Source organism: Polyodon spathula, chromosome 4 (assembly GCF_017654505.1).
Source record: "Polyodon spathula isolate WHYD16114869_AA chromosome 4, ASM1765450v1, whole genome shotgun sequence".
NCBI classification, from domain to species: domain Eukaryota; kingdom Metazoa; phylum Chordata; class Actinopteri; order Acipenseriformes; family Polyodontidae; genus Polyodon; species Polyodon spathula.
Window position 1 is genome coordinate 20,136,538 of NC_054537.1, and position 16,069 is coordinate 20,152,606.

Consider the following 16,069-nt stretch of genomic DNA (forward strand, 5'->3'; position numbering starts at 1 on the left):
CAAAAGGTGCTATTAGAATTTTCCTCAGAATTTCAAGACTAAAAATCTGAAGTTGCCCACTAAATGGTTTGAGGTATTAGCAGTAGCATGTAGGTCCAGACTCAACCCATCAGGAATGCTTAACTGTTTAAGTGTACAATTACATCTGTAAATACTGAGGGTTGGTTGCACAGATCCCGATTACCACTAATCTTCAACATCCCAAAAGTTAAACTGGATAAGGCAGTCCACACTATGTAAACAATGCACAATGTGTTAACTTGATTAGACATTACAACAGTAATGTGCATACAGTGCAGTCGCTCTGAAGCACAGAATACCTCCCTTTAATAAATCACTGCCATTTACAGATGTTTCACACCAATTTGTGGACAAAGGGATGCAATCGATTCCAGTCATTGTCACCCCATTCCCAACACAAATTACTAGTTAAAACAGGTTGTTTATCTGAACTTAATTCTTGTTTCAAATAAACCTTTATTGCAGATACATTGTTAAATAATAAAATGACCAAACAGTTCTTGAAAAAAAAAAAAATATATATAATAAAAAAGGAAAGTGCACGTATCACTAGCTTGAGAATGTCCAAATGTTCAAAGACTGTTTATTCTGACAGTACACAGGATGAAGTTCTTGGCTATAGATGAGAGTTGGATGGTTTCAGGTTACCATTTTGAATGAAGTGAGAAGTTGGGGGGGGGGGTTGTTGGGCTTTTCAGCATGCTTTTTGTTTTCTAAAAAAGGGGGGGTTGGGGAAGATGTCTTTTCCACTACGAATTACGAATGCGGGCAGTCAAGTCAGGAAGATGTTCAGGGATCACGTATCATTTTGGATTTCAAGTGCTCTTTGTACGCCAAGATGCCTCTGTTCCATTTGGTTATGGTTTGTTTCTCACAAACCCAGATCTCCTGAGCCACCTAATGGAAATAAGCACACAAACCAAATTAATGTAACTTGACCCTGCAGCCTCAAGTCTGGATGCATTTAAAGTATTTCGTAACATTTCAAGTGGAGAAAGGGTATGACTTGGATGCAACTCAATAACCGATATTCAAAAAAGTCACAATAACTGGACCAGAAGGTACCACAAAACAAACAGATTCACATATAAAAGACAGATTTACTCATGGGTGCCAGCAATTGTAGAAGAAATGGATACAGAAACTGCAGAAGTCTTAGTTCACACAAGCTCAATAACAACTAGGTATACTAGTCCTATACCTCCAAAAGCACAAAGCCAGAGTCAGCCTTGAACCCCAACACCCACTCTACCAGCAGCAACTCCCTTACCTGCTGAATAAGCCTGAAGTCATGGCTGACCAGCATCATTCCTCCTTCAAACTCATTGATGGCATCAGCCAGTGCATCAATAGTCTCAATATCCAGGTGATTTGTAGGTTCGTCCAAGAACAGCATGTGAGGGTTCTGCCAGGCCAGCCATGCAAAGCACACCCGGCATTTCTGACCGTCAGACAGGTTTCGGATAGGGCTTACCTGGGAGGAAATATGACAACTCAGTTTTAGCAGTGCTCTCTGTACATAGACATTAACACTTTGTCTGCAGGGAACATCATTTTAAAAGCTTGATGTGAATTCTTAATATTTTTTGTTTCCTACATTTCAGTAACATTTATTGTTAAGCCAAACCTTTGAGCCAGGTTTTAGCTACAGCCCTCATGGTTCAGGATGTATAACCATTTTGCTATGTTTGCCAATAGAACTGTGGCTCATCTAAAGCCCAGTGTGCTCAATACAACCTCAGAACTGGACACATACACCGATGGCTGGAAGAAGCATAACTGAAGGTAATCTGCTGCCAATACCTGCTGTTTACCAGTGAGTCCGTATCTACCAACGATTTTCCTCATGTCCTCCCTCTCTTTGATTTCTGGGTAGCATTTCATCATGTAGTCTAGAGGAGACAGATCCAACTCCAATTGCTCTGTTAAATGCTAAGAACAAGATGGTACACTTAAACATTTAACACACATCCAAAATACATTAGCTATATTATAATATTGTTAGAACAGTTAAGACTAGGAGAGTTTCAGTACTTAATAAATTAGCGCTGGGTCAAAAAATTGTATTTATGTTTATATAGTCATTCAAAATTGGACTAGTAAAGTACAACGACACATATCTGACCATCACTTAACTCAACACTTGCAGCTCATCTTTACACACCTCCCTGTGCAGCAGAGCTGCACCTTTTATAAACAAGAGAGCTTAACTAATATCAATTAGTGGGGCTGACAGCCAATTCAAACCCTTTTTCACATTCACACGAATATTGTGATTCTTTGTTTATAGATGTATACTGTCACGCAAATTCTGTGCAGGTGGTAAATCTGTGCAAGGCAAAACATGTTGCAATACATTTCTACAAAAAAAAAAAAAAAAAAAAAAAAAAAAAAAAGTTACCTGATGGTACCTGCCAATCTTAACATGAGAATGTTTCCTGATCATGCCATCTGATGGAAGCACCTAGCAAAAAAAAAAAAAAAAAAAAAAGCAGCTTTAGTTTGGTGTGCACATAAACCCCTACATTACAAGTAAAACTTTAACACTATTTAGGGTGCACTGAGAGTTTTGTTATAAAATTTCACATATTTCTTGAAAAGATATACTTCTTTACCTCTCCTGCAAGCAGCTTGAGCAACGTAGACTTTCCAGCTCCATTGGGACCAACCAGAGCCACCCTCGTGTCCAAATCAATACCGAACTCAAGGTTTTTGTAGATCAGTGGCTATATAAAAAAACAAAACCCCTTCTGTTTTCAGCAGGTTTATCACAGGGCAAAGCTTGTACAATAATTGTCCTAATCTTTGGGAATGCTTAGACACTACCAGTGGATCAGAAAAACGCTTTGGTCCATTTGTCACTGCACAATAGCACTGAGAACATACTGCATGGCAGTGGCACTATCATTCGGCCTTTTGTTACATCATACTCCAGCAGTGCCCAAAACATAGCTAAAAGGAACAAGAGTTTGTGAAAACTAACAAAAAAAAAAAGCCACACATTTAAAAAGTGCAAAATGAATTATACCTGTCAGCTGACTTCAACCTATTCACACTACCTCAATAGTTGTTGAAATGTGACTAACAGTGTATTTACTTTAACATTACATTTAGGCTTGTGACTAACTGAACTTAAAAAAAATATTGTTTTAAATATTTTAGGAAACTTACCCCGTCTTGTGCATATCTAAAGCTGACATTCTGAACCATGATAACTGGAGGAGGAATCTTCCCACAAGGATGAAAACTAAATGACAGAGTCTGCAAGGTAAGGATGCAACAGGATTAGTAGGTATGTACATCAGGACTGAAAGAAACCCCAGCACCACTTTATCGGTTCCCTTTAGGACCAAATTAATGATCTAATTGGGCTTCAGTCATGTGTAATAAATGTTCCATCAGTAGTACTTAAAGCACAATTTAATTCTGTTTAGTTGTCAATATCTATAAAATATTAATGTTGAAAAGTCCATACAGGGATGTGCATATTTTTTTTTAACAAAAACTACTTGTCCTCTTACCATCCCACAAAACACATAGAATACAACGTAGCATTATGCTTTTATTTAAACAATGAACACAATCAGTTAGTGCTTAATAAAATGTTTACATCATGACATAAGTGGAGTCTTCCCAGCGACAGCGAGTGGAAATAGTACAGGCATGGAAAAGTACAGAACAGTTTAGAAGCAGTAAGGAGAAATTGCATCTTGAATTGCTTTAATCAGAAAACACAGGACACTGGGGAAACACAGCAGCAGCTCAAAGTCAAACAGCCATGTGTGTTTTACTGATAACAAACAAGCTGAAACTCTGAGCAGCTGATTCAAATTCAGCGCCGTTCTGAGACACGGGCGAGGGGAGGAGCCAACAGCACAGCAGAACAACGCAGTTAAACGAGGCAGTCTTCCCAGCGACAGCGAGTGGAAGCGACAGCGAGTGGGAGAAGTACAGGCGTGGAAAAGTACAGAGCAGTTTAGAAGCAGGTTGACGGCTGCAGAAGAAACTAAACTTCAAAAAAAAAAAAAAAAAAAAAAAAAAAAAAAAAAAAACCCTCAACATGGTCTTCAAGCCAGTAATCTGCGACACCTGCTTGATGTGGAAAATCCGAGAAAACCCAGTGGAGCTAAACAAAGTATGCGTAAAGTGCCGCGCGATCCAGGACTTGCATAAACTAGTAAGTATGCTAGAAATGGAGCTGGAAGAAGTGAGACAGCAACAGGATCTTGAGGAACTAGCACACCCACAATTCATGGAAGTCTGCATCACCCCTAACAGACTGAAAGCCACCAGGGAGATAGAAGGTCAGAACAGCTGGGTTCAGGTAGGCAGAAGCAGGGAAAAAAAAGAAACTTCGTCAAACACAACCACCAGAAATCAAAACAACCAACAAATGAGTCACTTCAGAATTTTGATGAGCAGAACAACATCCAGGACCCTATTGACAGTGGTGACCAGACAGCAAAAAGAAGGGAGGTCAGGATTGTTGGGGACTCCATATTGAGAAATACAGCAAGTTCAATTCGCAGTTTGGACCCCCTTACTACAACAGTGTGCTGCCTTCCGGGAGCCTCGGTCAAGCACATCACTGAGAATGTGGACAGGCTCCTAGAACGAACAGGAGACGACCCGGTAGTAGTCGTCCACATCGGTACAAACAACATTGGAAGAGACAGACCAAAATCCCTGCAAAACAAATTCAGAGAGCTAGGAAGGAAATTAAAAGAGAAAACCAAAACTGTGGTATTTTCTGGTATACTACCAGCACCTTGCAAAGGACCATATGGACAGCTGGAAATAATTAATCAAAACGCATGGCTGAAGACGTGGTGTACACGGGAAGACTTCACCTATCTTGATCATTGGACCACATTCTACAACGAGGACTATCTGTATAGACGGGACGGACTGCACTTAAATAACAAGGGAACCAGTCTACTTGGAGAAAAGATCCTCGAGCAGGTTCAGAAGCATTTAAACTAGAAAGGAAAGGGGGGAGAAATAAACAAAAAAAACAGAAGGGAGACCGCATCAAAAAAAGGACAGCAACTCGGGTAAGACAACCATTAAATGTAATTATCTAAATGCTAGAAGTATCAGAAACAAAAATAGAACTTGAAGCTACTGCACTAACAGGTAACTGATGTGACAGGTGTTACAGAAACGTAGTTGTCAGAGTGATGGGGACGAATATAATATTTGTGGGTATACACTATATAGGAAAGACAGAAGATGAGGAGGGGTAGCGCTATACATAAGAAAGTCTTGAAGCCCAGGTGTTAAACCTGGACAAAGAAAATAAAGCCAAATCAATATGGGTCAGAATAACGGACAAAAATTCAAAGGGCATAATAATAGGAGCATGCTATAGACCGCCAGAATCAGACGGTGAGCAAAATAATCTGTTATACAATGACATTAGAAATGCGTGTAGCAAAGGAGAAGCCATACTAATGGGGGATTTCAACTTCCCCCATATAAAATGGGAAAACCCGGTGGGTAGCACGAAGGATGAAATTGAAATGGTGGAAATGACAAATGACTGCTTCCTAACACAATTTGTCAAGGCACCGATTAGAGGGGAGGCATGCCTTGATTTAGTCTTTTCAAATAACAAAGACAGAATAACTAAAACAGAGGTCAGAGAACCACTGGCAAACTCAGACCACAACATGGTCTCATTTGAAGTGTTTTTTAAAACCCCAAAAGTAAAGACTAAAGCTAAGGTTTACAATTTTAGAAAAGCAAACTATGAAGGTATGAAACAGAGACTAACAGAAGTAGACTGGAGTAAAATAGAGAAAACACCCACAGAAGAAGGATGGTTGTTCTTCAAAAATGTAGTACTAGAGGCGCAAAACAATTACATCCCTAAAGTAGACAAATCTAAATGTAAAACTAAATTGCCAAAATGGTTTAATAGATCAATTAAAAAAAATATTCAGTGAAAAAAGGCACTTTACAGAGCATTAAAAAAGGACCAAAAAGAAAGTACACGGAACTGCAAACCCAAGTTAGAAAGGCCAAGAGAGAAATAGAAATGAACATTGCTAAGGGAGCTAAAACCAATTCCAAAATGTTTTTCCAATATTACAACAGCAAGCGAACATTCAAAGAGGAGATTAAATGTTTAAGAGATACAAATGGCAAAATCGTAGATGAAGAAAAAAAAAATAGCAAATATATTAAATGATTACTTTTCACAAGTTTTTACAAAGGAAGATACTGACAACATGCCCCACATGCCATCCAGTTCCTATCCAGTTTTAAATAACTTTAGAGAGGCAGAAGTGTTAAAGGGACTAGGAGCTCTTAAAATAAACAAATCCCCTGGGCCGGATGAGATCCTCTCAGTAGTACTCAAAGAAATGAAAGAAGTAATTTACAAACCGCTAACCAAGATCATGCAGCAGTCTCTTGACACAGGGGTGGTACCGACAGACTGGAAAATTGCAAACGTAATACCGATCCACAAAAAGGGAAACAAAACTGAACCAGGTAACTACAGACCAGTAAGCCTGACTTCTATTATATGCAAACTTATGGAAACTATAATAAGATCCAAAATGGAAAATTACCTATATGGTAACAGGGTACTGGGAGACAGTCAACATGGTTTTAGGAAAGGGAGATCGTGTCTAACTAACTTGCTTGATTTTTGAGGATGCAACATCGATAATGGATAATTGCAAAGCATATGACATGGTTTATTTAGATTTCCAGAAAGCTTTTGACAAAGTCTCGCAGAAGAGATTAATTCTCAAACTGATCGCAGTTGGGATTCAAGGAAACACATGTACATGGATTAGGGAGTGGTTAACATGTAGAAAACAGAAAGTACTGATTAGAGGAAAAACCTCAGAATGGAGTGTGGTAACCAGTGGTGTACCACAGGGATCAGTATTAGGTCCTCTGCTATTCCTAATCTACATTAATGATTTAGATTCTGGTATAGTAAGCAAACTTGTTAAATTTGCAGACGACACAAAAGTAGGAGGAGTGGCAAACACTTTGTAGCAGCAAAGGTCATTCAAAATGATCTAGACAAGATTCAGAACTGGGCAGACACATGGCAAATGACATTTAAGAGAAAAGTGTAAGGTACTGCACGCAGGAAATAAAAATGTACATTATACATATCATATGGGAGATACTGAAATTGGAGAAGGAATCTATGAAAAAGACCTAGGAGTTTTTGTTGACTCAGAAATGTCTTCATCTAGACAATGTGGGAAAGCTATAAAAAAGGCTAACAAGATGCTCGGATACATTGTGAAAAGTGTTGAATTTAAATCAAGGGAAGTAATGTTAAATCTGTACAATGCACTAGTAAGACCTCATCTTGAATATTGCGTGCAGTTCTGGTCACCTCGCTATAAAAAAAAGATATTGCTGCTCTAGAAAGAGTGCAAAGAAGAGCGACCAGAATTATTCCGGGCTTAAAAGGCATGTCATATGCAGACAGGCTAAAAGAATTGAATCTGTTCAGTCTTGAACAAAGAAGACTACGTGGCGACCTAATTCAAGCATTCAAAATTCTAAAAGGTATTGACAGTGTCGACCCAAGGGGCTTTTTCAGCCTGAAAAAAGAAACGAGAACCAGGTGTCACAAATGGAGATTAGACAAAGGGGCATTCAGAACAGAAAATAGGAGGCACTTTTTTACACAGAGAATTGTGAGGGTCTGGAATCAACTCCCCAGTAATGTTGTTGAAGCTGACACCCTGGGATCCTTCAAGAAACAGGTAGAATGTTTACCTGTGTGGATGGGTAAAAAGGATTGGTTTCTAAACTACATTACCCTGAAGAAAGATGACACTTGTTTAATATGTTTGTTTCCTATATGACCATTGGATAAACAAATTATTTTGTCTTGTGGGCGTTGCGCTGTCAGTCTCACAGCGCAAAGCTGTATTAAACAGTCAATGTATAGCTTTACAAACCTACTGCCAACCACCTGTTACATATAAAATAGTTTAAAGGTTTTTGTAATTATTATGTGAAATATTCTTCCTAGAGCTGGCTGTCAAACTTTACTGGGCTCCTACTATAGACAAAAGCAATGTAACAGTAATGTGTTAGTGTGTGTGACTGAGGGTTTGTTAATTAAAATGGTATGTGTTTGGGTACTCTGTATATATTTTTGCATGGAATTTAAGCTTTGTGTGACATTGTGCGATACCCTAGAAATCTACTGGAGTTTTTCTATCAAAAAAATTAATAAAATATAGTACTTGTCCGATGGCAAAACTTGTTGTCCTGGGCGTCGGGCGATATGAATTACACACCCCTGGCATAGAGAATACTTTTTTGCTCAATTTCATTCTGCTTAGTCAGTAATCTACAAATTATTAAGAAACATTTGTACCAGTCAGTTATTCCCCAATTAACACCTCAGGTGATATTGACCCTTTTATATGGGTGACACTGCGAAGATCAGAAAAAAACACTTCAGTCCATTTGAAATGGTGGCATTGCACTGAACTGAAAATACTGCAGAGCAGCGGTCCTACAATTCAGCCTTTTGTTATATCGCATCACAACAGTTCCCCCATACTGAACACAAAACCAAAGAATAAGGATTTCCTTATTGAATATATAACTATTACAACCAATTACTTTTCTTAAACAAAAAAAAAAAAAGTGAAGGAGTAATGGTTCGAAGATCAAACAAAATTACATTGTGAAACTGCCATCTTGTGGTATTTTAGGGCCCTACAGTTACACAAATACACGTGAAAAGCATTTACCTTGTCATTTACCACTCGCTCAGTCAAACCCGATGCCACCATTTTCTGCAAGGTTTTCTCTTTACTTTGGGCCTGTCTGGCTAGCTTAGCAGAGCCATGACCAAATCGTGCAATATAGTTCTGGGGGAAAAAAAATACATACAATTACCTATCCTGTCAAAGACCTGCTTCAGAATGATCGTCTAGCTACTCTGTTCTATAAAAGATCGGTATATTGCTTTCCACTTCTAGAAAGAAAGCTCAAAAAGAGTGGCTATTTTAAAAACATGGTAAAGAGTAATGAATACATTTAGCAGATTGAGTATAAACATATTTTATTTAATTTTAAAATTCTGTTTTGCCCCTTAAGTAATTCTGCACAATAAGCAAATCACCTTTTCATATCCAAAGCGTTTTATGCAAGTTAACAAGCTTTGCAAATACACCCCCACTCCAACTTTCAGTATTTTAACAATTAAACGATCATTTGATCTTGTTATAAATTATACAAATATCCTATCAGGACGATGTCCTTAATGTACTGTTACAGTCTCAAATACCCTGTGTATGTGTAGGTGTACCAAGAGTAATTCTGCTAAGATCCACTAGGGTGCAGGGTTTACCTTCATGTGTGAAATCTGGTCCTGCTCCCAGTTGTAACGTTTCATCTGATTCTCTTCCAGTTCCTCCCTGGTCTTAATGTACTGATCATAGTTTCCCTTGTTTAAAAATAGAGATCAGTTAATACCTCTGAAATAGGAATAGCACTTTTGTAAAATGGGTTATTTAGCAGGAGAGGTGTTAATATTGGAGTTCTTCAATTGCATGTTTTTAAATATAAAATGGTAAGAATATACTTAATGTATATACTAATTTTCAACCACACAGGTAAATTACAGCTATTAATATGATGAAAAAAGTAGTACTACCAGGATTCCGGCACTGTAGATTTAAAAAAAAGACTAAAGGAAAAAAAAAACCCACACACATTCAGAAGGGGACAGCGCTGATGGTTCAGAAAAACGCTTCGGTCCATTTTTGTCACAGCACCACTGCACTGAGAACATACTGCACAGCAGCAGCGCTACAATTCGGCCTTTTGTTTGCATCATTACACAGCAGTGCCGTCCCCCCACCCCATGGAATGGAACATTAGTTTTGTAAAGCTGGGTCCACACCCGAGCGACTAGTTATGCAAAGTTAACTTGTAGATGCAGGAACATTGTTGCAGAAGTAATGGCTCAGATATGGACGGAGTTGTACGATTTCAGGAGCAATTGGGTTGCGCAACTGATTGCTCAGGTGTGGACCCGGTTTAACACTGATGTACCTAAAGCCATTCCCACTCTCCAAGCACTCAGGTCAACATACTCTCACGCCTTTTAGAGAAACGAGGAACCTACAATAAGGGTTTGAAGTTCAACAAAACCAATCAACTCTAAATAAAAGTTGGTTTCCAAACTGGAAAAAAATTGAACTTACCGTATAATACTTGAGTTTTCTATTCTGCAGATGCATAATGTTGGTACAAACACCATTAAGAAAGTCCTGCGAATGGGAGATCAGTACTAGAATTCTCTTAAAACTAAAACAGAAGAAAAAAAAAAAAAAACTTTAGCTATACAGATAGATACACACACACTGCACTTTACTTGTGTGGATAGTTGTATACCAAGCAGAATGCAAACCCAACATTTTGTTTTGAAAGCTTTACTGACATTCAACATATTGCTACTTTAGAAGCACCTTTTAACTGTAGCTGGGGAGTTTAGCAGGGGCAACCCAGGCTGCATTTTAAAATGGTATGGTAAGGCATACAATGTAACACTTACGAACTCAACTCCTCCTCTAGCCACACACAGGCATCCAGATCCAGATGGTTTGTGGGCTCATCTAGCAACAGCATGAAAGGCTTTATGAACAGAGCTCTAGAAAGAACAGTTTGAAACATTAGCACAGTAAACCTCTCATGAACTCCATGCCTTAATATTGCATTTAGAAAATCATGAAAATTGCATAAAACCGTGACAGCAAAAGTTATTCAGATCATAACTGTAAGTCTCGGTACATACAGCATCATACAATTAAAATAAACTACACTGCATACAGCTACACACTGTATCTTAAAGTAAACACCTATGTAAATCCTTCCTCACCTGGCAAGGGCAACTCTCATTCTCCAGCCACCACTGAAGTCCTTCATTTTCTTTCTCTGCATTGCTGCAGTAAAGCCCAGACCGTGAAGGATGCGCGAGGCTCTCACTTCTGCCTTGTCTGCATCCAGCTCCTCCAGACGCTCATACAATTCCATCAGCTTTTCACACTCCGCTACAAAGCAGCCACAGATTAACACAACAGAAAAGTATCCTCCATATTATATATCTCCATTTTGCAGTATGGGGTTCTTTCCATTATGCCTATAAATGTAGCCTCACACACAAATCACCTCCTAGTTCGCAAAGTCGCTAGTACAGTCCTGCATTAAACCAGTTCAGAGCTATGGCTGAGTACAAGGACTTGCCCATGATCAAAGTCATTGAATAATGAAGAATCTAAAGCCTGCAGTCGCAAGTCTTCAGCTGTATTTTTTTTTTTTATTTTACTCACCATCTTCATGTGCAAGCCTTTCTGCTTCTTTCTCCAGTACAATTCTCTCCTGGTCCACCTCCATCACACACTCAAGGGCAGTCTTTTCACTGGGAGGCATCTCACGAGTGAGATGGTAGATATCAATGTGATCAGGGATTGGTACTTCACGGTGACCAATGGCAGACAGTAACATGGATTTACCTGTCAGGGTAAGACAAGTTCATTTTATGCAATAGGCATGCATCAACTACACATGCTCATGCAAGTCCAAATGTGTCATGGACTCCTGTGAGAAAACAGTGCAGGCGCTTATAAGTGCATCTGCAAAGTTTAACATATCTTTTTAATGCGCTTCAACGAAAAAAAAAAGAACACCATTGTAAAAGTGTATGTAGCTGTATTCTTTACTGGCTGATGGCAGCAGTCCCTTAGAAATGTGATTGACAGACCGGGTCATCTGTATACACACAGCTGAGTGCGAAAAATGGAAGCCTATGTAACTACAGAGAATAAAATGAGGAGATTTCTTTATATGTTGGTGTTACAGGCTGCAAGGAAGCCTTGTCAGGTTTGGTACTGGTCAAAACCTATTTATTGTATCTACACTTCACAGAATTCATATAAAACAGCGCTATACACCCGTTCCTGAAACGGGTGAAGATATTGTATATGATGTGATTGAAAATTTGAGGCTCAAGTTTTCTGATGTATATGTGCTAGATAGACGTTAGCATTGACAAGGGTTTGAAGTGCGTCTGCTTTGAAATCTATCACACAAAAAATAATTTCTAAAAAGTGACATGCCTACACAAGTAATACTGCCATTGTAAAATAAATATGTTATGATCTATATTATAATGCTACAATTATAAACTAATTGTTACTTAAGTTCTATTGAAATACTGCACTTCCATTTATCATAATCACAATAAAAAAAGTTTGTATTTAAAAATATAGCAAAAAAAAAAAAGCAGTTTAACATGGAAATTGCCAAAATAAATGGGCAGCTAGGTGATTAAGACTGATTTCAAATACAATACTGTCTGCATCTCATTCAGGTATGGTTTTACTGCACATACAAATCCAATACCTGTGCCGTTAAGCCCTATGAGTCCATAGCGCCTGCCAGAGTTCAACTCCAGACTGGTGTCAGTGAGCAGCTCCTGTCCATGGAAAGTTAGAGAGAGACTGATGATATGCACATCTGTGCTGTTGGGATGCGAGGCCAAAACACCAGTAACAGCTCGTGCTTCAGTCTTCTTAAGTTCAAATTCATCTATTCCCTTGGTCAGACTTGCCATTTCTGTAATTGTATAATGAAAGTAAAGTCAAACAGTTTGTTTCATAACCAGTAACAGGCTATTTTGACCCCAAATTAAGCAAGTGGCTTGTTAAATTGTAGTTATCTTAAATAATCTTGATAAATTAGTGTTGGGAGGAACACAGGATTTTCATGTTCAGATATTCTCTCAATTTAAAATTCGTTCATTTTCAAAAAGAAAGCCATTACATTGCTCAGAACTCAGGCAGAGGCTGCATAGCAGCAGGGGCTGGGGGGCATGACTTGTGTTTTACAGCAAAATGTTAAAGTAGCAAGTCAAAGTAGGAAAATATCACAGGAGTACAGAATATGTTGAGTAGGCCTTGCGCCTTACCCCAGTGAATTAACTACAAAACAATGGATGCCAAATAGCAGTTCAAGTTAAAGTTGTTTAGTTTATTCCTGAAATAAATAGTACATAAAGCTGACACCACATTTCAGAGGTCACGTTTACGCAGGATTGGGTTAGATGCAGGACGTTTTAATAACGTTTCTAAAACAGATATAAAAGACAACAGATCCCCTTTTCATCCATATACAATAATTTAGTTTATATTATGAAGTAGTTTTAGACAATGAAACATGTAAAAATGGTTCCACTGCTCCCTGCATCCTTTTTTAAAAATAAATAAAATAAATAAATAAAAGCAGCAGAGATCTCAGTATCCCATGTAGCACTGCGCGCATCCCTGGTATTAGAGCAAGTCAGTAATCTGTATCAGAGTATCTTACCTGTTGACACTCAGCCAGGAATTTGGACAAGTAAAACGCACTCAAATCATGGTTTTAAGACCATCCACAAGACCTGCAGGGTTTTTATTGAGAACTATTCAGACATCTTTCCTGCTTTCAGAAAACTTGCAGCAATTGCAATACCTGTATCTTTAGCACCAGCGGAAAAGGGTTTTAGCAGAGTATCAGAGCAGAGTGCAGACTAGCAAACACTAGCTTACGAGAGGAGCATCTACAAAATGACAATGTCAATGGAAGCTCCTGAGAATTATTAATACTTCGATCTGGAATGAGCACAAGTCATTTTTTCACTTAGGTGCTAAAATGAAAATTTAAAAAGAACTTTTAAACTGTAAATACTTATGTTGATAGCTACCCGCAGAGACATTGGTACATGTTCTTCAGGTGCAGTGACTAGTGTGCCGATTAACAACTGACACCACGAAGATGCTGCTGGTCGATCTTGGGCAGGTGTTGTGACTCTAGGTCTCCCTGTTCATGACTTTTCATTGAAGAATGTGTTTGGTCATACCATCGCTAGGTTTGAAATTGCCAGCTGTGAGCACCCAAGACAGTGAGCCAAAGTACGCTGCCCTAGTCCAGTCTTCACACAGAGCTCTTTCATTTGCCATGTTTGATGAGGCGGTAAATAAGTGTAGGTATTTTTGTAATTTGTAGCAAATAAGAAATCTGAAGTTTTCTATCTGAATATGTCAAATATTCGCTCTAATATTTAACCCACACAATCTAAACATGTATTTAAAAATAAAAAAAAGCTACAGTATGGACCTTCATGTGCATCCGTGCAAAACAAACAATCACTTTTTAAAAACACATCGCTCCATGTTATTTAATATTGTTCTGTTTCTTACCATCGACTTTAACCCCGTTCTCCTGGCTTTCTTGCTGCTCCACCTCGCCATTCTCTTCCTCACCCTTCTTCGGCCGCTGGCGAGCCTTGGCTGCTTCCTTCTTCTTGGCTGCCTTTTTCTTTGCCAGATCAGAGGGCATGTTTGCAGATCAAGATGATGATATTCCAATTGAAGAAAGCAACCTAGGTGAAGAACACTTGTTTTAAAATGAACAAATACTTATGAAGCTGCATTGTGGTGGCTCAAGCAAGACCATTCTGCACATTGTATATTCTCAACCATCAACAAGCTTATGCATGCATGTGTGTGTATATATATATATATATATATATATATATATATATATATATATATTATATATATACACACACATATACATACATGCACAGAATTATACAAATTCCTCAAGGACACAAGTAGTCGTCATCCTAGTTGTGTTCATTCATTCATGTATTTAAACTTGCAATTTCACATAACGTACATATGTTTCATGATAAAGTAACTGAAATATGTTTCAAACGACTAATCCTTAATCACAAACCAAGGCATATTTCCTGGTAAACTGTGTACAATGTATATGCTTTGCTTTAATGACTGAGCTCTTCCACATTAGCGTTAGTTTGTAAATGCGCCTCTGACTCGGTAACTCGTCAGCATCCCCGCATAAAAAGCATGGCCTAGCACCGGTGTGTCTACTACGAGAAGGGGGTTGCCCTCAAATAGGCATCAGTTATCGAGGCGACGCGGCACGAACAGTATAAAGAGTTCTTTCATCAAGACGCTACGTATTTTCTTTCATTATTAGAAAAGGTGTGACTGTTACAATGAATGACGTAAATAGTTATCCGGTCTGTTTCCACCCGATCGCATTTGCTACACATCACTATTAACTTTAGGCCTTCCTTAGTTGCCCCACTCGTATGTCGTGCCCCTTTTTATTAAACTAAAAACACTGATCCAAGCAGCACGCTTGCTAAAAGCTTGTGTTACTTGTGTTTTTATATTAAAAAATGACACCGCAGCTAAAACTCGCCATGCTGCTCACAAGAGGAACCGGATTCTGCCTAAACCACAATCTCCACTGTTCTGGGAGTATCCGAGAATAGATGCCGGTAGGCCCGAATGGCATTGGATTGAAAACGACGTAAAGCAGTAATTCCTAAGGATATAACTAAATGGCTAAGACGAAATATTATATATATGTAAATATTCTATATAGTAATCACACACACTAAAATGACTACTTCATTCATACATACATACATACATTTATAACCTGCACTGCGAAAAGGCAGAAGCCACCTGGTTGTGATCATGCTGCATTGTTCGCCAAGACATCCTCGTTACCCGCAAAACGCTCGTTTTACAACATTCACTCACAATAACTTCTTTTTTTTATATATATATATATATATATATATATATATATATATATATTATATATATATATATATATATATATAATATATATGGCTAGTCGCTGATGGCTCTTAGCATACAAACGCCTGTTCTCACCATTCCAATTGCTCCCTAATGGTGTCGGCTACTTTTTTTTTGTTTATTTTAAATGTATTATTAATTACCAAATACATAAACTGCACATTTTCTCCTCTTACCTTTACTCCCTGAGGCAACACCGCTGTGATAGAAACGCTCAGCCTCTCTTATAGCAAAACCGGCACAGCGACCAATGAGCCACCAGACCTTATGTGGGCAAGGACATTGAGCGGGAGGGTCACGCTTTTTACAAAGCAGGCTGGGAGTTGTAGTTTGTTATCCTATTGGGCAAGTACCACATCGGCTCT

The 16,069-nt window shown here is 38.5% G+C and overlaps 1 protein-coding gene across 1 annotated transcript; it reads right to left on the reverse strand.

The window, feature by feature from the left end:
• Positions 1 to 457: 457 nt before the first annotated feature.
• LOC121314297 (ATP-binding cassette sub-family F member 2) lies at positions 458 to 15,984 on the reverse strand. The gene is made up of 15 exons (XM_041247397.1): positions 15,881 to 15,984; positions 14,265 to 14,446; positions 12,430 to 12,642; positions 11,358 to 11,540; positions 10,907 to 11,078; positions 10,583 to 10,678; positions 10,233 to 10,335; positions 9,374 to 9,469; positions 8,772 to 8,891; positions 3,193 to 3,282; positions 2,637 to 2,747; positions 2,423 to 2,485; positions 1,825 to 1,953; positions 1,292 to 1,495; positions 458 to 918 (listed from the first exon to the last, which is right to left on the reverse strand). Exons 2-15 carry the CDS (start codon positions 14,401 to 14,403, stop codon positions 811 to 813), a joined length of 1,827 nt encoding a protein of 608 aa, XP_041103331.1. The 5' UTR covers positions 14,404 to 14,446; positions 15,881 to 15,984; the 3' UTR covers positions 458 to 810.
• Between the last annotated feature and the right edge of the window lie 85 nt (positions 15,985 to 16,069).

Bases quoted from the DNA above. Each gene is read 5' to 3' on its own strand.
- LOC121314297 (XM_041247397.1), bottom strand. From the start codon at position 14,403: ATGCCCTCTGATCTGGCAAAGAAAAAGGCAGCCAAGAAGAAGGAAGCA. The intron at 9,470-10,232 runs GTAAGTTCAATT...TTTTTAAACAAG, and splicing joins GAAAACTCAAGTATTATACG to GGAAACTATGATCAGTACAT. The intron at 1,496-1,824 runs GTATTGGCAGCA...ATTTCCTCCCAG, and splicing joins GACTCACTGGTAAACAGCAG to GTAAGCCCTATCCGAAACCT.